The following is a 25,424-nucleotide window of genomic DNA, read 5'->3' as shown; positions in this document are numbered from 1 at the left end:
GATGTGGCAAAGGGCTGACACAGAGAGCCTCCCTGACTCATCAGGTTCAGCACTTCATCGTGGATGAGGATTTTGGCAAAGCTTAGTCAGTCTTTGAGGAGTGAACCAATCGGGAAAGGTAGAAGGCTTTTCTTCTTCATTTTGACCATTGAAACCCATGTAGACCTTTGCCATGGTGATTTGAATGATGTCTTGGCCAAACTTATATCTCAATTCTCCAGGAGGTAAAAGAGGAATATAGAGGGAGAAAAAGGGAGCTTGGTCATGCGACCTGGCTTGAACTGCTGAGTGAGGTCTGCAGCTAATATATACAGTTAATGATCCCCACTTGCTCTGCCAATTCAGTCCTTCCTTAGAGAATGCTCAGAGAAGTAATTGATTAGGAATGAAGGGCTCTCATTTCCTCCAAAGAAAATTCCTGGACATGCTTATAACTTTTTCCGTCATACACACACACACACACACACACACACACACACGGTAGCAGACATGGAGATGCAATCTTGTTTTAAAGAATGGTGCAAAGAAATGATGAGCAGGTGGATTTCAGAAAAACCAGGAAAGACTTCCATGAACTGATACTGAGTAAAGCGAGTAGAACCAGGAGAACATTGTACGCAGCAACAGCAATGTTACACCATGATCAACTATCATATACTTAGCTCTTCTCAGCAATACAATGATCCAAGACAATTCCAAAAATTCATGATGGAAAATGCTGACCACATCCAGAGAAAGAACTTTGGAGTCTGAATGCAGATTGAAGCATACTATTTTGCTTTTTTTTGCTTTTTTCTTTCATGTGGTTTTTCTTTTTTTTTTCTGATTCTTCTTTCACAACATGACTAATGTGGAAATATGTTTAACATGATTGTGCATGCATAACCTATATCAGATTGCTTGCTGTCTTGGGGAGGGGAGAGGGAAGGGTAGGGAGGGAGAAAAATTTGGAACTCAAAATTTTACAAAAATGAATGTTGAAAACTATTTTACATGTAATTGGAAAAAAAATACTATTGGGGAAAAAAAAAGAATGGTGCAAGGGCAGCTAGGTGGCACAGTGGATAGAGCACTGGCTCTGGAGTCAGGAGGACCTGAGTTCAAATGCAGCCTCAGACACTCACTAGCTGTGTGACTCTGGGCAAGTCACTTAACCCCCATTGCCTCAAAAAAACCCAAAAAACAAAAAAACAAATGCTTGAATTTAGCTCTCCTGGCCTCTATGTGCCCCGAATGTTCTCTTCTCTAAGCTGGCCCTTTGATCATCCATGAATGGCATCTCCAGTACCCTCCCAATTCTCATTGTCTCCCTGGGGCTAGACTCTAGTTTTTCAATATCTTTGCTGAAATGTGATGCCCAGGATTCAAAACAGAGTGAGTGTGAGTGTGGTCCCTCCCCAGAGATTCCTGAACTGTTCAACAAACATTTATTGAATCCCTAATTGTGTGTAACACACTGTGTTAAATGCAAGGAACAATACAAGCTGGTCCCTCCCCTAGTAAAGCTTATAGTCTAGTAAGAGTTGAAAGATACATACATAAATGTGTACATAAATAGCAAAAGGTGTAGTGTTAAGAGTTGACAGCAGTTCACTAGAACTAATCGAAATATATACCCATGTATGGGGTCCATTATCTACTGTAAACATAAATATGAGTTAACATGTAAAAAGTGCTTTGTAAACTTTAAAGCATTATGTAGATGCTAGGCATTATTATTATTATTAACTACAAGTTCTAAACACAATAGAAGGGAATGTCCAGAGAATAGGAAAGTAACTGATAACCAGTGATATATAAGATTGAGGGTGCAGCAAGGTCCCTCCCAATGGGTCCTGACCCAGTTGGAGGGACCAGGTAAGGGAAATTCAGAAGGAAATTCTCATGGAACTGATGGGGGAAGATGAGACCACCCAGGAGGAGCTGGTAAAAAAAATTTGGGTAAAAAAGAGTTTGTAGTGCTCATTCATTTATCAGTTATTGATGGCCATACATAGAATTTTATTTGTAGAGTTGATTAAACATATAGTCACCAAAGCATGAAAATTAATTATTTGGTCCATACAGTGAACCCATTTGTTCTGGAGATGAAACCAGGTGTGCTAGAGGACACAATAGAGAGTGGACAGCTTCCCTCCATGCATAAAATAGAGTTAAATAATAGAGAGTTACCAGTGAACTTGAACAATACCTGGACTTTAATAATAAAATTCATATGCTATTAAACTGTATTATTTCAGTTTTCATACTCTGTCTTTCCTTTTCTAGATTCTGTATACTGGAATTGTTATTTATGCTCCGGCTCTTGCTTTGAATCAAGGTAAATTTTTGAATAGTCACCAGTGCTACTTGTGCTTGCATTTGGAGGAGAACACTTATCTCTTGGGGGATGAGTAGGAGGATCAGTTGATGTAGCACTGTGATGGAGATGAGTTTCTGGTGACCTTCATGGCATCGTAGGATCCTAGCATAAGATCAAAGGCTCTTAGATCCCATAGGTACTAAAATACACCTTAGAAGTCAGATAAATCAACCTCTTATTTTACAGTTAAGGAAACTGAGGCCCAGAGAAGTTAAGTAAATTACCCAAGGTCTCAGAGATAGTAAGTGGCTCAGTTAAGATTTGAACTCAATTCCTTTGACACCCTTCCCCCCAATTCAGTGCTTTCTTTCCAGTTCAGAGTTACCTCCTATTAATTTCATGAGAGAGGTGTGGGAAATGTTCCTTCTCTTACAGAGGAATAAAGTAACTCTCTTTATGTGGGAACAAAACTTCACAGAATCTGAGAATCTTTGAGCTCAAAGAGACATAAATTCCATAGGAAATTACAGATCTCCATTTCATAACACTTTAAAAAAAAGTATATGTTTGCTTTTTTTTTTAAGCAAAAAGACTAAGAAGAGTGTTGTACACATTACTTTTAAAACTCTCCTGGCTGTCTATATGTCCTGCTCAATTCCCTTCTGTTTTCTTCTATGTACTTTATTTATTCATTTATATTTATTTTTTCAATTAACAAGCTTTTTCTTTTTTGCTTTAAAAATATTACAGTGACCCAACTTTAGATTATCTATCTATCTATCTACCATGGACTCAATCCACTTTGGCACAGGAGTGTCATTTTGACCTGCTTCATTTCTAACCTGGGCTCACTGAAACCTCCTTAGGCCACCTGGTATTCTCTCCCATTTCATCATATTGTTGCTGAACTAGTTTCAACACCTTATTGGCTTAGCCCACTAAAATTTAGAATTCTCAAACTCAAGAGATCTGCTAGTCTCAGTCTCCCTGGTAACAGGGTACCTTGGGATTACAGTTGAGTGTGTGCCATCACACTCAGCCTAGGGTAATTTCTTTGGGAAAGAAAAGAATCATGGCAGTGTCAAACCTTTGACAGAACTGAGACTGGAAGAGATGACATCTTTTGTAATCTCATCAAAGATCTTAGTCTGAAGGAAAATGAGATAGTGGACTTTGTTTGGAAGACCAGCATGGAATTCAGCATTGTACTCCTAGCTCCTTAATGGGACAGTCTATGATCTCTGTGCTTATCTTAATGATAGATATTTATAACCTGGTGCTGATAACAAATGTTTGGAATCATGATACCCATGGAACTTGAACTTTCCTGATTTTTACAATAGATATAATAAAACTAATCATCAGATACTTGGGATGTACTTTGGAATCACCATAAGAATGTGTCTCTGGGGGCAGCTAGGTGACACAGTGGATACAGCACCGTTCCTGAAGTCAGGAGGACCTGAGTTCAAATCCAACTTCAGACCAAACACTTGACACTTACTAGCTGTGTGACACTGGGCAAGTCACTTAACCCTGTTTGCCTCAGTTTCCTCATCTGTCAAATGAGTGAAGAAGGAAATGGCAAACTACTCCAATATCTTTGCCAAGAAAACCCAGATGGGTCACAGAGAGTCAAACATGATTGAAACAACAACAAAATGGGGATAATAATTCTTATAGTACTTATCTCACTGGGGTTTTATGGATTAAACAAGATGTTGTATGCGAAGTGCTTTATAGCCCTTGTAATGATGTTACAATGTCAGTTATTGTTATTATTATTACTCTTCCTCTCACCATATTTCTCCGTGATACATTTGTCTAATTATTTAACTTTGACCTTTTAGCAGCTAGGTGGGTAGAGGGCTAGCTCTCTAGACTCTGGAAGACCAGATTCTACCTTATCTACTTTCTAGCCCTATCCTTTCTAAACATCCAGCAGTAAAGACCCTTCTTTTACCTGACACTCCACCATTGGCACTGACCTCTTTGCTTATGGGAAATAGCAATATGTGTTTCATTCATTCAATTCTTTCAGGCTTATTCCTATATATCCTTGAGATTCAATGTGGTGTAAGAGATAGAATGCTTGAACTGGAGTTGGGAAGAACTGGGTTCAGATGTCACCTGAGATGCTCTGTAGCTGCCTGACCATGGGCAGATCCATTCATCTCTTGGGCCATGTCACTTGACCTCAGTTTCCTTCTCTGAGTCTAAAGCCCCATTGCACTCTAAAGCTCAACTTGGGGTTTATGTCTCCTTACTGTCCATCCATTGGAATCATAAAACTATAGGATAGCAGAACAAGAAGGAACTTTGGAGCACCTCTTCCACAAGATAAAGTAATAAAACAATATTGTTTTGGACCAGAAGGTATCAGAGAAGTAATTAGAAGATGATATCTGTTTAACCCAATCTGTCTCACAGGTAGAATCAGAGAATTTGGTGTTATGTGAGACCTTAGAAGTATGGTATATTAGAAAGATCATGGGATTTGGTGTGGGAGGATCTGAGTTTAAATTCTGGCTATTCTGCTACCTACCTGTGTGACCCTGAGTAAATCACATAGAGCTTCATTTTCCTTCTCTATAGAATGTGGGGCATGGACCCAGGTGATCTCTCAGGTTCAGTCCAGTTCTAAATTCTTTGATCTGGGAGATCATCTATTCCAAACCTCTCATCTTTCAAGAAAGGAAACTGAGGCTCAGAGAAATGTACTCATCTGCTCAAGATCATATAGCATTTGGACTTAGGTCCCCAGACTCCAAATCTAGTACTCACTACCCTGTGGCTATATTTGTTTCACGACACTTTCTGAAGTTTGAAATGTAACTTTCAAGTGGCTGTGGCACCATACCATTTCATGAAGATGCTTTTGTTTTTTCTGTTTTTACAGTCACTGGATTCGATCTGTGGGGCGCGGTCATTGCCACTGGGGTGGTCTGCACTTTCTACTGTACTATGGTATGCTCACTCATCCCCTATTTCTACAGGGACACCTCTTGTTGGCTTTGCACAATTTAAATTTCCAGTAGCCAGGCACTGTTCCTTTTACAACAGAAAATTGATTGCCCAAATTTCTTTAATTATACCGGAAGGATGGTCAAGTTGGAATTATTTAGGGGAAAAAAAACCAAAATGTTTATTATTTGTTCCTCAGCTTCACTTGATTCTTTGGCAGCAGTAGAGGGGGCAGGGTGGAGGGGAGTAGGGCTAGGAGGTGGAATAGGGAAGAATACTTTGAGGAAGAAATCTTGATATGGTGCTATGCTCTGACCTGGTGGGGCAGTGTGGTGGGAATAATGCTGGATTTCAAGTCAGGAAATCTGGGTTCAAATCCTAGCTTTGTCATTTGCTTGCTATATAACCTTGAGCAAACCACTTATAATAATATAAGTGTGTCTCAGTTTCCTCACTTGTAAAACAAGAGGATGGACTGAATGACTTCTAAAAGCTTTTTCAGGTCTAAATCTAGAATCTTGTCGTCAGAATGGTGATAGTCCAAATGAACTTACCCCCTATCTATGATCTTGTCATCAGAATGATAATACTCCAAATGTACTTTTTCCCAATGAAGGGTGGTCTCAAAGCTGTTGTCTGGACAGATGTTTTCCAAGTTGGCATCATGGTGGCAGGATTTGTGTCTGTGATCATACAGGCTACTGTGGTTCAAGGTGGGATCAACAATATTCTAAATGATTCCTATTATGGAGGAAGATTGAACTTCTGGGAGTAAGTTTCTATTTCTCCTTTGTGCTATATGTTATTTGTCAATTAGTCAATAAGCAGAATAAATTTTCAGTAGAAACACAGTAGCCTTTAAAATAGTAGTACAGATGGCATGCAAGTAGAAGATGGTAAATAAGCATTTCAGGTTGATACAGCACACTTTGGGGTTGATCTTTCATCATTGTACTAAAAAGATTCCTGCTCTTAGAATCAGGAGAGACCAGAGTTCAAATCCCACTTCTGTCATTCATTAGCTGTGAGACTATGGGCAAGTCACTTAACCTCTCTGATACCCAGTTTCCTTATTCTGTAATAAGAGCATGATATCAATAGTTGGTGACTAAAAGATGCAGCTTGGCATAATGGTTAGAAGACTGACCTTGGCGGCAGGAAGACATGGGGTCAAGTCTTTCTTCTGACCTATACATACTAGCTGTGTGATTCCTGTCAGGTCATTCAGACTTGATGTTTCCCACATGACTCTTAGAAAATGACAAATGCTGGAGATGGTTTGGTTGGTTTTTTTTTGGGGGGGGAATGAGAAATAGAGAAGGGAATAAGCATTTATATAGCACCTACTATTTGCCAGTCATGGTGTAAGGACTTTACAATTATTATCTCATTAGATCCTTACAATAGCCTTATGTGGTAGGTGCCTATTATTATCCCCATTTTGTTGTTCTTGAGTCATTTCAGTACTGTCCAACTTTCTGTGACCCCCAAGCCAGTGCTCTATTTATTGTATAGGTTCCCAAAGTGGGCAATATGGTCCCCTGGGGGCACTGAAATGATCTAGGGGATTGGTAGTGGCCTCAGGTGCAACTGGGGCTTGTTGAATAAAAATAAGGAGGTGGTAGAAGCATAAGGCAAGAAGAGGAGAAAACTTGAAAAACCATTCATACATTTCATCTGTTGTGTAACAAGAGTTAAGGCCATAGTGATTACAAATAAACACACAAAATGGAAGTTATAATCCATCAGTGGTCTTAACAAGCTGACAGGTCTTAACAAGCAAGTGTTGGCAGGTGAGCCAGTCACACATCCTCTGCAAGTCCAGCATGCATTGGCAGGAATATGTATGTGTAATGACTTGTTTACAGTACAATACCGTGTGGTTACATGATACAATATTGCATCATCAGAATTTCAATGTAAGAAGAAAACCACAAATTTACAATAAATTATTCAATTTAAGATGCATCATTCTTAAAAAGAATTTTAGATTTTTTTGAAATGACACAAATTAAAAAAACAAAACATTAAAGGGTTAAAGAAAGTTGATTTCCAGGGGGCTGCTGAGTAAATTTTTTTTTAAGAGGGCAGTAGATCAAATAAGTTTGGGAACCTCTGAATTCTGTTGTATCACCTAGCTGCCCCGGGGGGCCAAACCTCATAGAGAGTAAATGAGTTGTCCACGTTCACAGACCTGATATGTGTCAGACGTAAGATCCGAACCCAGACCTCTCCTGATTTCAGTTCCATTACTCTTTCAACTGTCACAGAAGAAACACTATTAATACAGTATTCTGTGTTTTAGGCACAAATCTGCCAGAAAGAATTTTATTTAATTTAACATTATTATTCAAACATTTCAGGGGAGGGGTGGGGAGAGAAAGACTGAGACAAAGAGACAGACACAGAAAGACGATGTCCAAACTGGGGTGCTTTACCATCACCCCCTTTCCCATGACTTGGACATGTCCTTTTACCCCAATGTAACTTGAGGTAACATTTATAACAGTCTTGAAAAGGGGGAAAATAATAATATATTAAAATATAATTTGAGACAACATTCCAGAACAATAGTCAGTACTAGATTCTTTTCATGACTATTTTCCTTAAGGATTACAAGCGTGTCTTCCTAGAAATCAATATCCCAGTCCTTTCTGAATGGAGAGAGGTATCATAGCCCACTTGTTTTAGGGTGTGGGGAGCAAAAGGCTCTTAACCAGACAAGAGGTGCTCTTTGTTCAAAATTTATTTTCTATCTGTAATCTGTTTCCTTAGGAAGGCCTTTTGCCTTCAATTTCGAATACATCTTTCTTGGGATGGGGGAAGGGGGGAAGAAAGTCTGGAAAGGGCTGTTAGGCCAAAGAAATATTTTTTCTTAATAATTTCATATGAACCAAAAAAGGGGCTTTTAAAGGTATTTCCATGCTTCCACTATTTTTTTTTCTCAGTGAGGCAATCAGGGTTAAGTGACTTGCTCAGGGTCACACAGCTAATTAAGTGTCGTGTGTCTGAGGCCCAATTTGAACTCAGGTTCTCCTGACTTCAGAGCCGCTGCACCATCCGCTGCACCACCTAGCTGCCCCTATTTGTTCATTTTAGATCTCAGTTTTGTATGTGCTAAGCAGTAGCAAAATATATGGCTCTAGTTGGTTCAAAAGGTGGTATTACTTGTGCTTTCAATTAATATAGCTAATTTAGAAAAAGAGCCAGGCAATCAGAGCTATTATACATGTTAGAACAGTGTGCCTTGGGGTACAGAAAGGAATGCATATTGGAGTCTCCAGCCAGCCTTTTACTCTCTAACAGTAGCCAGAAGGATATGCTAATTAGCAATCCTAAATGGGATCCAGGTGGTCCAATATGAAAGCCATTGCAACTTTATCCTGCTGGTCAATTGGCCTGGTAGTTAGAACAGATATTCTGAAATCTATATACTGATTCTTTCATTATAACTGTAACTCCCATCTGGAGAACATCCTTATTATTTATACAATTCAACAAATCGTATCGAGTATTGTGACTATAACTCATCTCAACTTTTGGAGCACCCTGCAACTGGATGGTTGGAAAGGCTGCAAAGTTCACTAATACCTTGTTTTATACCAGACATTTAACGTTATTCCAGAAGCACATACTTTGACTAGGCTTTCGTGAGGGGTTGCACGCCCATTTGTCAGGATGGACTACTCAGTCCTACATTAATGCTTCCATGCATCCTTGAGTCACGACCTAGATTTACTTCTTGGAGTCATTGGTGTGGAAGGAGCATCATGAAAGAGTACATTCTCAATCTGGGAACCTCCAGTAATAATTCCATGGCCAAGATCAGAAGGAATTCCTGCTTCTTTGAACTCAGAAGCCAACATTGATGGATGAGTTCATCAGGTATGGCCCACTGCTTATCATTCAAGAATGCTGAACCTCAGATCATTGCTTTGTCTACATTGGAGTGTACTCTATAGAGCCTGCTAGACAATTCCATTCGCGGATGAGGAGAATAGCATGCTCATGGAGTTCTCCAGTTTAGTAATGATGTGGAGCCCTCCCAAACCCATCAGGAGCTGATTTAACAGGTTTCTACGATAAGCAAGGCACTGGGCTTTTATAATTGCACTAGCTAGCATACGCTCCAGTTGAAATGGCATTGTTTTTATCACGGAAATATCCAATTAAATATGGCTCACCTCCCCTAGACAATTAGGACACTCAGGTGGTAGACAGGTCTAGTTAAGCATCTTAGAGCAACAAGAATATTGGGAAACTATAGGGTGTTAAGGAGAGAGTAATTTTAAAATCTCTAGCACAACATTTACAACATTTACCTAATAGCCTACTTTCAGATTCTGTGATAAGAGAGCAATACCATCCTATCTCAGATCGGCAGTACCGGGAACTATGGCTGTAATCCATTACTTTATAAAATGTAGTGACAGTAGAAAGAACAGTATGACCCTCAATGATAACAATTTATACGTCATTCATTACAGACATTGTATATGCCAGGATACACAATTAATACCTCATATAAGTGAACAGATTTCTGGCCATTTAGATTTGTTGTTGTCTTTGTGACCCCATTTGGGCATTTCTTGGCAAAGATATTGGAGGGGTTTGCCATTTCCTTCTCCGATCATTTTTCAGATAAGGAAACTGAGGCAAACAGGGTTGAGTGACTTGTTTATGGTCATGCAGCTAGTAAGTGTCTGAGGTCAGATTTGGACTCCGGTCTTCCTGACTCCAGGCCCAATGTTCTATCCATTGAACCACCTACTTGCCCAACAGAAGAGTTCATTGTCCAATTTAATTTAATTTAATTAATTTATTTATTTTTGGTGAGGCAAACAGGGTTGAGTGACTTGCTTAGGGTCATGCAGCTAGTAAGCATCTGAGGTCAGATTTTAACTCAGGTCTTCCTGATTCCAGGCCCAATGCTCTATCCATTGGGCCACCTACTTGCCCAATAGGAGAGTTCATTGTCCAATTTTATTTTATTCGTTTATTTTTTTGGTGAGGCAGTTGGGGTTGAGTGACTTGCCTAGTGTCATGTGTCAGAGGCTGGGTTTGAACTCAGGTCCTCCCGACTCCAGGGCCAGTGCTCTATCCACTGAACCACCTAGCTGCCCCTCGTTGCACAATTTTAGTTAAACATGAAGTAACAACAACACTACGAATAGCTAACATTTATAGAGAGCTTACTCTGTGCTGGGCTCTGTGCTCAGTGCTTGACAATTATTACTCATTTGATCCTCATGATGATGGGAGACAGGTTATAATCAGTGCTATTATGACCCCCCCTTTTACACAGGAGGAAAATGAGGTAAGCAGAGGTGAAGTGACTTGCCCAGGGTCACACAGCTAGTAAATGTCTGAGGTTGCATTTGAACTCACAGTCTCCATACTTACGTCTCCACTACCTAACTGCCTAAGGGACTAGAAGGCTTTCTTTTAGATAAGATTCAACCATTTCTTGAGGGTGGGGGTGAGGGAATCCTTGTGATCACACACCTTTTTATTGTGAAGGTTTACAGATTTTAAGAACAGTCCCTTCCCAGGCCTTTATATCTCTAAAAAAACTTCACAGATGCCAAACAAGCCAGCAGACAAGCAGTGAAGAAAATACAAAACATTACTTTCAGTGAACAGAGAGCTGTGGGGTTGTGGAATTCCCAGAACTGATGGGAGTGAATTCAGCTCCAGCTCGTGGACTTGGCCACCAGAGCCATGAGGCTCTGATCCTTGTGAGGGATACAAGGCTTAGTTCCAGAGCCGGTAAGTGAATTATAATAGTTTACACCAGCATAGTTAAAGGCTTTACCTTCAACAACATGCAAGGTGACTACAGACAACGATGGTAACAAATCCTTTTTTTCCCCCCCGTAAATGACATATTTGGCCTGTCTCTTAAATGATCAGATTCTGCAAGCCTAAGGGGGGGGCAACTCTGCTCCAAAAAAACCCTTCCTATAAGGATTTAAATGGTGTTTTACCTCTCTTTAGTTTCTGTTTAATTTAGTTTGGTTTAGATCATGGAAGTCTTTTGAGGAAATGTTGCCCTGGGACCATGCTGGCTTCTACTAGACATTGGGGTCTGAGTCACAGCATCATTTCGCCATCAAAGAAAAACATACTAATATTGCACTCTGTGTTTTAGGCAGAAATCCACCAGAAATGATTTTTTAACATTAATCTAGGATCCAAGCATTTCTATTTCAGAAAGATGTCTAAACCTGTATTGCACAGCTCCTTTCTATCCCTTGTTGTTGTCCAGTGGAGTTTGACTCTTTGTGACCCCATTTGGGGTTTTCTTGGCACTGATACTGGTTTACTATTTCCTTCTCCAGCACACTTGACAGATGAGGAAACTGAGGCAAACAAGGTTAAGTGACTTGCCCGGAGTCACACAGCTAGTAAGGGTCTGAGACTGGATTTGAAGTCAGGAAGATGAGTCTTCCTGACTCCAGGCCCTGTGCTCTATCCATATGTCGCCAACTAATTGCCCCTAGATATATACCTCTACCACAAGAAATCTTGAACAAAGAAAAAGTTAAAAAGAAAAAACTGTGTTAAAAGTAGTTTGAGGTTAATATTCTAGAATGACAATCAGTCATTGGAAGCATTGGAAGAATTTTCAGGCTCCTGCCAGCTATTGCACCTAGCACTGGTTATAGACAGATATATCCACTGGAGTGTTACACACATTTGTAGGGGATGGACATGTGTGTCCAATAATCCCATGGAGTGCATGTGTGTGTGTGTGTGTGTGTGTGTGTGTGCCTTTCCTCTGGCACTACATGAATCAGAGTTTGGGTAAAATCACGTTGGTCACATATGCCTACAAAGCAGTCTTGGGTAAGACCAGGTATGGCAGGTAAAAAGAAGATACATTTTTAGAAAAAGAAAGGGGATGCTAAAACCCTTACAAAGACCTTTAGCATAGCTATTTACATCAGAGCCAAGAAAACCGTATCTTCTCTATCAGTCAGTCAGTTAGTTAATTAACATTTGCTAAACTCCTACTGCATACTTTTTAGATGGGAAAAGAAAAGGCAGTAAGTTCTTGGAACTACTCAAAGGCCTTTAAGGTTTTTTGTTGTTTTGGGGTTTTTTTTTTTGTAATTGTAAAGTGATTGGGGAAAGGAGAGTGTGGAAGTAGTCATTCAATACATTGTGTTACAAAGGAAAAGAAAGAAATGTAATTAATAACAAATAGAGCGCAAAATGGAGTCAGTTATGTTCTCCTAAAAATACTTTTGACACTATCCTTTCCTTGATTCCTCCCCGGGCAAAGGGCTCCACCCAAAAACCAGTATTTCAGTTCTTTCTGAATGAAAAAGGGTAGGTCACTGCTCATTTGCTTTGTGGTTTGAGGGAAGGAAAAGGATCTTAACAAGATAAGAGGTATTCTTCGTTCAAATTTTAATTTCCATACTTAATCCTTTTCCTTAAGGAAGGCCTTTTGTCCCTGACTAATTGGTCATCTTTCCAAGATGAGAAAGCAGGAATCTTTTAGACCATATTATTTCTTCATATTTTCAGTTGAACTAAAAAGATTTTTTATGATCTGTTTCTATAATACTGTACCGCACTGTCTTTTAAAAAGCCAAATAGCAAATATATGAATGATCAGAATCACAATATGCTTGACTTGGAGGGAACTTTAAAGATAATTTGGTACCCACGGCATCAAGTGTGGACTGACCCAGATTAAAATGTAATTGGGAAATATTTAACAAAATAAATTTTTAAAAAATTCACATATATTTAAAAGGAATAGCAAGTTGTACATAATAGGTTTCCAGTTTCATGTGTAATTATTCTTTTTATTAAACTATGTAATGGAAATGCTTGTTTTGTTCCTTAAATTAAAAATAAAATAATTAAAACATTAAAAAGAGGGATTAAAAAAACCATGAACATGATATTTTAAAAATAAAGTCAATTTGTACTCTGAAGGGATGCTCACATACAAAATAATGGCGCCACATTTGTATTGGAGTTTGACACCATTGCTTTAGCCAACACCATCATTTCATGGGGAGGAAAACTGAGGAACATTGACATTCATGAGTATCTACATAAAAACCAGGCATCCTTCCTCCCCTTATGTCTTGAATGTCAAAGAAATAACTTTTTACTTCATTGACCTCAAATGTGAAATATTTCAGCAGTGTTGTTTTGTGCGTGTGACAGGTTGACATTCTCTCTTCCTTACTCTTTTCCATTTAGCTTCAACCCAAACCCTTTGCAAAGACATACCTTTTGGACAATCATCATCGGTGGAACCTTCACGTGGACTTCCATCTATGGTATTAACCAATCCCAAGTCCAGCGGTATATTTCCTGCAAAAATAGATTCCATGCAAAAATGTAAGAAAAATTCCAGTATATTTATCAATACTCTTTAAGTGTCCTTGAGTCTTTATAAAAGACTACTTCTTTTTATATAATTATATAACAACAATGATGACAAGAGGCAGCTTGGTGTAGGGCAGTGGTTCCACATATATATATATATAAATAAATATATGCATGTATGTATGCATGCATGTATGTATATGTATGTGTATATATGTACATATACATGCACATCTGTATACACGCACATATATTACGTTCTGAGAATCCATTTGAACAACAACAAAAAAAATGTTGTGAACCTCTGGGTTAACTTAATATTCTACTCATATTCTTTTAGATTTATTTATTAAGTGCTTACAATAATTACACTGGTAAATTTTGTACCCAAATCTCCCAATTAAAATTCAGTTTATATGATTATAATTATAAAATATTTTATTCCACGTCTAAATATGAAAACTGATGTAATGGCTACATGACCCCCAAAATTATTGTTAGCATGAGCATGATCAATCACTGCAGAAATAAATCTATAATGTCCCAAACATGTGCATGCTTATTGTCACAGAGGAGAAACATATTTGTAAAATAATTGAGCAACTTCTGACTGCTTAAGGCACTATTAAGTAATTTTTAGGGCAGCTAGGTGGCACAGTGATTAGAGTACCAGGCCTGGAGTCAGGAAGGCATCTTCCTGACTTCAAGTTTGGCCTTTGACACTAGCTGTGTGACCCTGGGTAAGTCACTTAACCCTGTTTGCCTTAGTTTCCTCATTTATAAAATGGACTGGAGAAAGAAATGGCATACCATTCTAGTATCTCTGCTGAGAAAACCCCAAATGGTGTTATAAAGATTGGAACATGACTGAAACGACCAAACAATAAAAATAATGTTTAGCTCAAACCCATTGGGCCTTAGTGTGAATTAATGTACAATACTCCCCCACGATTTTATCAATTGATTTTATAATGTTTATAATTTATATGTAAGTAAATATTTATATTTTATAATGTTTATAAAACTTAACTGTTCTAAATTGAGCCAGCCTTACAGTGAAAGTAGGGGGTTCTTTACATGGGGTGATTTGAAGAAATGGCACACTAAGACAAAAAAGTCTTCCTTGCTAGCCTGTCCCAGTGCCTAAAGTTCCCATCATTAGAAATATAGTCTTCAGGTTTGAAGAAGTATTTCATGAGTTCTTCATTAAAAGGCAGATATCCCTAGGAGAGGCAACAGATTAAAGCACTGTTATCCATTAACAGTTTAGTATGAATGAGTTTGAGAGGTAGTCCAGCTTAGTGGTTAGAGAGCTGCCCTAGGGGTCAACACCTGCTTCCAGTCCTGCCTCTGATCCACACTAGCTGTGTGACCCTTCGATGCCTCAGACAAGTCTGTAAGACTATAAATTGAAGAATCAGTGCCTATCAGCTTTAGATTGGGGGGGAATATCCTCAATGGGAAATCCCTGCATCAAAAACATCTTAGTTCTAGACCCCCAACTTATCAAAGTAGGGCTGACCAGTCATCTAGCAAAGCCACGAGGAAATGGGATGAATGGTCTGAAAAGGGAAAGGTCTGGAACTGGGGGCCCTGTTATACTAATCACTAAACCCAGCCCAGTCATCCTTGTAGCCTAAGCCCTATGGAGTAAGGTATGGCCATGGTTTCTACCCACCTTGTCCTCCATTTTGGATGGTGGGAGGCTCCTAGAAGGACTTCCTTCTGGAATTGCATACATCCTGTAGCAAACACATTCTCCGGCTATCCTGTCAGTATAGTCCCCTTTCTTCCTACTTCTTAGTGGAGAGACTTCACCATCAGGATAAGCCCTCTACCCCATCACAGATTTTGCCATTTAGCATTTTGTTTTGCATCTGGCTCTTTGTGACCCAATTTGAGGTTTTCTTGGCAAAGATACTGGAATGGTTTGCCATTTCCTTCTCCAGCTCATTTTACAGATGAGGAAACTGAGGCAGATAGGGTCACACAGCTAGGAAGTGTCTAAGGCCAGATTTGAATTCAGGAAGATGTCTTTCTGACGCCAGGCCCAGCACTTTAGCCACTGTGCCACCTAGCTGTCCCCACCATTGAGCATACTTCCCCGTATTCTCTAGGATGTCAGTGGCAGTATTTTGTTTCTTGCCCACTCAATGAGTCTGCTAATATCATAAAAGTATCAGAAACACTCCCTACTTACATCATCATCTTTCCCCTACTCCAAGTCAATGAAATCTTTGATTTTATTTCAATTAGCATGCATTTATTTTCTCTCCCACCTAACTCTCCCCTCCCCCTTTAAAACAAACAAACAAACAAACAAAAAGCCTTCTAACAGGTTTGCATAGCCAAACAAGAGAAATTCCCATGCTGGCCATGTCCAAAAATGCAGGTTTCATTCTACGCTGAGTCCACCTTTCTGTCAGGAGGCGAATAGCATTCTGTATCATTGGTAAGAGTGTTAAGTGTCTTTTCCAAAGTCACACAAGTAGTAACAATAATAATGATGATAACAATAAAAGCTAACATTTATATAACGTTAAGGTTTGCAAAGTGTTTTACAAATATTCTCACTTGTTCTTCATAACAATTCTGGGACATAGGTGCTATCATCACCCTCATTTTACAGATGAGGAAATTAAGTCAGACAGAGTTTAAATGATTTACCCAGGGTTAAGTTTCTGAGTCTGAATTTGAATTCAGGTCTTCTTGACTCCAGGCTTAGGGCTCCATCCTCTGCACCATCTAGCTGTAATTTTAGTTTCTAAAATCCTTTGAGTATAAATGATTGATTTATTAATCGTTTGTTCATTCCACTTAGGTCCCTTTATGTAAATCTCATAGGACTCTGGGCAATTCTTACCTGCGCAGTGTTATGTGGGCTCTCCCTTTATTCGAGGTACCGTGACTGTGATCCTTGGACAGCAAAGAAGGTGTCAGCCCCAGACCAGGTTCAGTACTATAGTTTTCCTATGACTGCCTTAGAAGAAAAACTAACCAAGAGAATTATAAAACGATCTCATTGTATTTTATTTTTACAAATGAACAAAACAAATACCAAATAAAACGAGCATTTCTGTATGTGCAGTAGAACAGAAAAAAAAGGAGTGTGTGAGCCTGCCAATCTTTCTTATGTTCAGCCTACTTTTTCTGATCTGCTAGTCGGATGAAAAGAACCCCAGATCCAAAATTAAGATGTAGAAATGTGAAGAAAAAATTTAAGAGCACAGGATCCTCAGTAGAAGTAGTTTTGTTTGGGTAACAACTAAAATAGAACTCAGAAATGAGTTCGAAAGGTCAGATTGAGTGAGTATTAAAACTGGCGAAAGAATTCTCATTTCTGTTTAGTTGCTCATGGACGTCTTTTGAAAAGAAGTGGTCCTGGAACCATGCATCAGAAACTGAATTACCATTTAAAGAAATCACAAAGCCCCAGGAGAGTATTTGTGGCTTTTTCTGAGAACAAATTCCTGAACACTGTCTATCTTCTGACCAGTTTCATAATGATAATAAAACAGGTTCAGCCCAGCAACATTTGCTGAATTCTAATTTTAAATATACTAGTAAATGGGGCAGCTAGGTGGCGCAGTGGATAGAGCACTGGCCCTGAAGTCAGGAGGACCTGAGTTCAAATCTGGCCTCAGACCAAACACTTGACACTAAATAGCTGTGTGACCCTGGGCAAGTCACTTAACCCCAATTGCCTAAAAGCAAATAAAATAAATAAATAAATACATAAAATAAATATACTAGTAAATATAGTGTGTTAGTTCTACATATTGTCATAAAATGCACTCTTTGGAAAATTTCATTTATGACATCTTTGAAATCCTTTGGCAATTAAATTTTCCAGTAGAAAAGGACATCTGCTTTAATTAATGAACATTTAGCAAAATATCCCTTGTTTTAAAACTAAGCTCTAATGAAAATAGAAAAACTTTCATTTCATTGATGCTAGTAGAGTTTATGTCAAGGAACCAGGTTAGTGTGTGTGTGTGTCCGCATACGTACATGCATACATATATGCATTATAGATATGCATGTATGTATTTTCAACCAAACTGGTTCCTTGACATAAACCCTACCAATGTCAAATAATAGAAAAACTTTCATATACATATATGCACATGTATATGTGTGTGTGTGTATGTATACCTACACACGTATTTATTTTTAATCAGCTGTCTACCTGACAGTGATATCTCATTGATTCAACTTATAGACCCAGATCTTTTTCATTAAGGAAATTAAAAGAATAATTTTCACTCATATAATGCTTTAAAGTTTACAAAGGACTTTCCTTACAACAATGCTATGATGCTGGTAGTAAAAGTATTATGTATATCATGCTCATTATTATATTATAATATATCATGTAATATATTCATAATAGTACTATATTACATAATAATGTAAAATAATATATCACATTATATAATAACATTATCTCTAAGTTATATAATACTATTATTATAACACATTATACCAAGTATTATAATATATTATATATAATACAATATAGGTAATATAAATTATACCCATTGTACAAATGAGGAAACTGAAGGTCTCATAGGTTAATTGACAAGACTTTGGTGCCACAGCTACTAAATGCCAGAATTTGAACCCAGGTCTCCTGACTCCAATTCCAGGTCTAATCATTATATTATGTTATAATTATAAAAACTACTATTATAAAAATGATATTTTATGAAAAAAATTGATTTCATATTTTGGGATTTTGATCAAATTATGCCATCAAATATGCTCCAATTTTCAGTAGAACCTTTGCTTAGAATTCTGTTTGAAGACTGTACTGAAGAGCTTGGAGAAAATTGTGGTTTTCAGAAATGTCGTGTTCTTTCAACGTCAATATAGAATTTGCAATTGAGAGACAAGTCATTTCCCCAAGAGTCTAGTGCAAGCCGATTTTAAGGTGTATTCCTTCATACTTGACTAAGAATCAGCTCAAATGAGATGAATGAGTGGGTCAAAGCTTCCTAGGGAGGTGTCTGTGGTCTTTCATGTTACTATTGCAGAAACAACATTTTGAATGTTGGTTACAAGTCAGAGAATCCTCATAACAATAATGAGGATTTTCTGAAAGGTGAGAAAACCATTTGGGGGAAGGCTGCTTAATCTTTTTATTCCCTAATCTATGTCTTCAAAGGGCCCCGGGTTCCAATGTCCTGGAAATTCTATAACTGCCTAGTTTTCCCTCCACCTTTATGAGAAAGTTCCAAATGACCAAAAAGGAAGCTGATTTCAGGGACTTGTTTGAGAAAGCAAGTGCCAGGGTCTGTCTTGGGTTTCATGGTCATTCGGACCTGTGGTTTAGAACACCTGATTCAGACGTAGGCATTCTGAAAAGAACAGGGGAGGGTTTTGTTACTGAATTTGTGGCATAATCACCCTGCCCCAGACCTGGTTGTCCTCCATGCTTAAGACTTCAGGCAGCTTACAGCATAGTCTGACACTTTCGATTTGTCCAGGAGCACATTCACACATAGATACTCAAGGAAAACTAACTCCCCTAAATTACTGTGCTGTGAAAACATAGCAGCTGGTTCTCTTGCTGTTTCTCTGGCCAGACAATCAGCTTAGCAGCCACAGTTTGAGGGCCAGTTTTGGAACACTAGCCCAGAGGCTATGTATCCTTGTTGGTTTTTGTTGCTGTTGTTTCTTTCTTTCTTTTTTTTTTTTTGGCTAGGCAACGGGGTTAAGTGACTTGCCCAGGGTCACACAGCTAGTAAGTGTCAAGTGGCTGAGGCTGGATTTGAGCTCAGGTCCTCCTGATTCCAGGGCCAGTGCTCTATCTACTGTGCCACCTAGCTGCCCCTGTATCTCTGTTTTTATCTGTTACCTGTAGATCGCCACACAGTGGGAGAGAGGCCAACAGCTTATTAAATCTATTGATAATATTTGTTGCTTTTCTATCCCAGAAGCTCAAATGCTCTGCCTACCTTTGATATGCTAATACTCATCCAATACTGTACACATCTACACATACATCTTTAGTATAATCCAGGAGTTTATAACTTGGGATCCATGGACTTATTGGGAATCTGTAAATAGATTTTGAGAGGGTGGTCTGTGAATTTGGATAAAAAATCTTTATTTTTAAAATAATTTTATTTATTCTTCAATTTTTAAAATTAATTAAAATTTAATTATTTTAATTTACTTTATTAAAATTGTATTCATTCATTCTTTTCTTTATATATTTTCCTTATTTTTTAAAATTTATTTTCCTTCCTTAACCTCTAACTGAAATTTAGCATTTCCTTCAATTGTTGATATTTTTTTAAAAAATAAAACACTTTATTCTGACAAGGGGTCCATAGTTGTCATCAGATTGCTATAGGGGTCTATGACATACATACAAAAGTATGCAATATAATTTAGAAATATTTACTTTTAAAAAGGTAAAAAAAATGTTTTGGTATCAAGTTTAACAGTTATCTGAAACATGCATTTGGTTGAAATAGCTCATTCTCTGACAGTGATGACAATGATTGAAAAATTGACCTATCTCCTTCATCAGTGATTAGAATGGTATATATCTGATTATAAGGAGCACACTAGTAAATCTTGGACTTTTTCAGCTCATGCCCTATCTGGTGCTGGACATTTTACAAGATTATCCAGGACTGCCCGGACTCTTTGTGGCATGTGCTTACAGTGGAACATTGAGGTATGGACTTTATGTAATTAATGAAGGACTTTCATATTTCATGAGCTAAAGTTGAATTCCGGCTGTTTTACTGTTTGAAATTTATGTATGTGTTCTATGCAATACTTCAAGAAACTATTTCATCAATATGTATACCAATTGAGGTCAGGAACCCTCTACTCTTTAGTAGATTGCTCTGGACCAAATCAACACCTTCAGGATACTTGCTGGTGGGTGATTTTCAGACAATAGTCCCTTGCTGAGCCCACACTAGAAGCTTTTCTAACCTTTTAAAATTAGTGTTTATATCCCTAGAGAGACCAGGATCACCTCCATGCCACAATGTGGCATCTCACTATAACTTTATCCAACGTAATAACTATCTGATAGTTGTGGTTATTTCATACCCCCTCTCCCTCTGAGACTATTAGCTGTTTGAGAGGTCCATGTTTAATGACTTGTTATGTGAATACATTGCCGTATAATTTCTAAGACTTTAATAATAACTACTCAATGCTAGTAAAATCTCTTTTCCAGAGATTTCACCATGTTCAAAAAAAATAGGTGCCTATTTCATTTGTTGAAAATACATGGAAAGGCATTGTAGCATAGTAGATAGGGTGCTAGGAGTCAGGAAGACCTGAGTTCAAATTCTGCCTCTGATACTTCTTTGCTGTATAAACTTGGGCTAGTTACAACTTCTCTGATCCCAAGGCAACTCTCAGACCGTAAAATATAGAAGCATTGAAATCTGTGTTCCAAGAGGATCCTTCTCTCCCCAGATCAAAAACTATGGATATATTGTTAGACCATTATGACTAGAAAATGGATAAGGACATGCAGAAGGTCTAAGCTCCTATTTCCCTATTTAATTGAATGTATGTGTCCCAACTGTTATGCACAACTAGTTCACTTGGCTGTAGAGCCTGCCTAGGGCCTAGGATTTCCCAATCACCTGATGAATCAAGACCAGCTTGATTTTCTATCTCGAATGCGCATTGATGAGGCGGGAGGCAGGATGGAAGCAACTCCGTTTATTTTTAGCAAAGCACTTACTTACATAGTGAAATAACAGGAACTCTTTCTCAAGTTGCAATGATGTATAGCCCATGCTGTGCTCAAGGACAGTGCATGCACGTCCTGTGCACTTATCTGACTGCAATCCCAGAATAGACTGCTAATGACCATATAATAACTAGGGGAGTTAAAGATTGTTAAAAGATCCATACAATGGAGCACTGAACCAGGAGACCTTTGCTCAGAGATCAGCACCCGAGAGGGGCCTCTGCCTGTCAGTAAGACCTCATGAACAGCCTGTGGCCGTCTACATCTTTACAGATCCCCGACAACTTCCCCTTTTTGTTTTTGACGGAGACAGAGCATATAAAGCTCAGTCCCAAAGTCCTTTATCTGATTAGCTATGCACCTGAGCAAACACGGTCCAAAACACAGCATGGCCAGCAAAATAAAACATAATGGCAATAAGGAAGACAATAGAGATATAAACCAATGTCCAAGGTCATTAAAAGGATTACGGAGTTTATCTATCCAATCAAGTATATGTTGGGCAGTTTTATCTGGCATCAAATCCTTATCAGCCGCCCTTGCAACATCTTTAGCAATTTCGTATAAGTCATCAATATCCACTGCAATAGTAGAATTTCCAAACAGCCCATTTAGATGTCTACGTATTCTTTGCCAATCCCTTTTGGGATTTATTGTATTTAACATTGGTAAGGCAAATGAATTCATACATATAATCACATTTTAAATGTGTTCTATATTCTAAAATATCCAATTCATCGCCTATTTCGATAATGGTTTCCTTCATTCCCTCAAGTATATGGTAAAATTCATCATCTATCCTTTTTTGTGTTTGAAAACCTTTAGATACATTGCGAGCTAATTGATTGATAAAATCAGCTTGAACCATTTCATTTCTTGCGATAGATATAGATTGAGATAAAGATATAGAAGCAGTTATGATAGCTATAAGTGAAACAATTCCTAATACTACACATGAAATACATCTCTTTTTCCTAGCAACTACTAATTGATTACTTTGGTCTATTATTCCAAATATATGATCAGAACGTGACTCATACCAATCTTTGCTTTTCATAGGCACCAAGGCAAACTTTTGTTGTGTAATAACAAAAATAATTTGGTCTCTAATCTTGGTTCCTATACATTCAGACACCCTGCAATTAATACAAGTGACATTATATTCCCCTGAATCCACGGCCGTTATATTAACATTCTGTGCTCTTCCCCACATAAATGCATGATTACCAGTCAAACAAGCTCGCATTCTCATATTATCATGGACGGTCCCTTGCAAATTCGTGATGTTTATGGGGCCTAAGGCTGCCCATGCCTTCCACAACTGATTTTCAACCCCTCTGTCATGAAGGGAAACCCACTGAGGAAATGGAAACCTGCCAAAAGCACAAGTATGATTGTTTTTCTCCCTAGTATAATTGTGCCAGGATTGTAATGTAAAATTCTTTTGTAACACAACACAATGACGTTCTGAAGTATGATAAGATAACCAAGGAGGATACCCTAAGCTCTTGCTAATCAGTGTCACATGATAGCATGGCTTTGAATTACTTGGACGTCTGATATGTATGTCATTAACACACTGTGACCCCAAGATGCCCATGTAAGTAACCTTATAAAATTGAGAAAAGACAACAATATAAGGAGGGGGTGCCGTGTTATTAAACACATACCCATCAAAATGGGTGGTGACATTAAATAATTGTAAACACGTGGAGTTTTTGGTGTCATTGCCTTTTGTAACACAAATAGGCGGCACCAAAGCCACACCAGTACAGTTCATTTTTACAGTGTGTTGAGACCAGTTCTTAGGTGGTATGAAATGAAATTCCTTGCTAAAACCGGTGGAGGCATTTCCTTGCAGAATGACCTCAGGTATTGTCTCTCCCCATGTAACTAGTCTGGGCCATGGTTTTGTCACAAAGGCCCATCGTGTTGTATATCCTGTCTCTGCTGCTGCTGTATTCTGCATCCCTAATGACGATAACGACAAGAGGCACAGCTCGGTTAAAAGTTCTTGTAGTGCCTTCTTCTTATTCTTTCGGCTCCTTCAATTTCCTGGCCGGCCTGTGTTTTCTTTTCTGCTTGCCTTGTCCCTTCTGAATGGGTAATGCGGACATCCTTTCTTCTGACCCAGAGTTCTCCATCACCTGTGAAAATAAGAACAAACCCTTGCCCCCAGGTTAGCACTTGCCCTGGACCCTGCCAGACACCGTCAATGTCTCTCCACATAACTTTCATATTATGTTTAGGAGAAAGGAATCTGTTTGATTTAGTGGTGTCACTAGTACTGTTGTCATTTCCTGCCAGATATTTCATTGCAGGGGAGAGGTTACAACTATCGAATTTTAAATAATTTATAGTGTAGAGTGCAGTGTTCAATTGATGCCAAGGGGATCCCTTAGCTCCCCCTTTTTGTTTTTGGAGCACCATTTTCAAGGTACGATTGGCACATTCAACTATGGCCTGACCACGAGGATTATAGGGAAGGCCAGTAGTGTGACTAATAGAGAACTCAGTACAAAACTTTTTAAAACCCTGCAAAATATATGCAGGACCATTATCAGTCTTTAAGCATTGAGGTGGGCCAGTGAAGGAAAAACAATGAAGCAAATGATTAACAACATTGCCAACAGCCTCACCTGCTTGAGCAGCATCAAAAATAAAGCCTGAATATGTATCAATGGAAACATGAACATATTTTTGTCTTCCAAAAGGAGAATAATGAGTAACATCCATTTGCCATAAGGTGTTAGGTGTAAGTCCCTTGGGGTTATGGACATCAACATGGAAAGGGGGTTGAAAAGGCACACAAGTAGCACAGCGCTTAACAATTTCACGTGCTTGTGATTTTGTTATGCCATATAAAGTTCTTAAAGACCTAGCAGATAAATGTAATTTATTATGACTATTCCTTGCTATTTCCACATTCATTGTTAAAGACCTATCAACAATATCATTACCTTCAAAAATTGGTCCTGGGGCAAGAGTGTGGGAACGAACATGCAAAACATAAAATTTTTCTGTCCTATTCTGTATCATAAGTTGTATATCATTAAGCAGCTGACATATATTGTTACCAGTATTTTTTATTACAGCAGTCTCTAGATGTTTTAGAATTCCTTCAACATATTTACTATCTGTGCTAATATTCATTGGCTCCTCATATTTTTGAAATGCACAATAGACAGCATATAATTCATTCTGTTGTGTGGATATAAAGGGTGTTTCAATCACATGTAACTCCTTTCTTTTAGGGCACCAGATAGAGGCCTTATTCATCTTTGTGGCATTAGTAAAGACATTAATCCCGTGTACATTTCACCTGCTGTAAGTGTGGTTGTATCCAAGGCCAATTCTCAAAGATTGCATGATATTTAAAGGGTTTTCCATACACAAGTTTCAAATTGATATTCACTTGCCAGTTAGGCATTGTTTGTATTGCTTTTCAATCATTTGTTGAGAAAATGGAAGGTGTATGACTTCCGGATGTGTGCCACATAATGTTAAACACCTGTTGTCAATTTTATGTATTAAGTCCCCTATCAAGGCCATATAATTACTTAAAGTATTTTTGGCTGAGATGGTAAATATACCATTCTAAAAGCCTTTGTTTCTGATGTATCACTGCTGTTGGAGAATTTGGAGTGTTAAATATAGAAGCCTCCACACTTTCATGCCTATCAATCCTGTTTGTGTGTGCTCCAACTACTTGTTCCTGAATATACAAATGTTGTTTGCCTCAGGGGTCAGTATTCGGGTGAATCTAATTGAGGATCACCTCTAAGGCAATCATATAAAGGTATCAATTCATATTTGGAATGCCTATCTGTGACCGAAGCCACTGTATATCTCCTATAAGTTTCTGAAAATCATTAAGTGTTTTCAACTTTTGTAGGTCTATTTTTGGAGGATGTAAACTATTTTTTCTTGAAGTATCTGGTGGCCTAAATATTGATAGGGGGGATGTTTTTGAATTTTTTTCTGGGGCTATTTGAATCCCATGACTTTGCAACAAATTTTGTATTTTTAACAAGATTTCTTCCAACACTTCAGGATTGGGATGAACAC

At 38.3% G+C, this 25,424-nt stretch overlaps 1 protein-coding gene across 1 annotated transcript in view; it reads left to right on the top strand.

Moving 5' to 3' along the window:
- Positions 1–25,424, top strand: part of LOC110205634 (sodium-coupled monocarboxylate transporter 1-like) — a 50,153-nt gene that overhangs the window by 8,578 nt on the left and 16,151 nt on the right. The window contains exons 3-8 of the mRNA XM_020982331.2: positions 2,269–2,320; positions 5,202–5,269; positions 5,883–6,037; positions 13,493–13,633; positions 16,443–16,572; positions 20,224–20,312. Coding sequence (XP_020837990.1) covers positions 2,269–2,320; positions 5,202–5,269; positions 5,883–6,037; positions 13,493–13,633; positions 16,443–16,572; positions 20,224–20,312 — 635 coding nt within the window. The remainder of the gene's footprint in view (positions 1–2,268; positions 2,321–5,201; positions 5,270–5,882; positions 6,038–13,492; positions 13,634–16,442; positions 16,573–20,223; positions 20,313–25,424) is intronic.

The sequence above is a fragment of the Phascolarctos cinereus genome, unplaced genomic scaffold (genome assembly GCF_003287225.1).
Source record: "Phascolarctos cinereus isolate Bilbo 61053 unplaced genomic scaffold, phaCin_HiC Scaffold_1;HRSCAF=81, whole genome shotgun sequence".
NCBI lineage: Eukaryota > Metazoa > Chordata > Mammalia > Diprotodontia > Phascolarctidae > Phascolarctos > Phascolarctos cinereus.
This window is presented reverse-complemented; position numbering and strand designations above follow the sequence as displayed.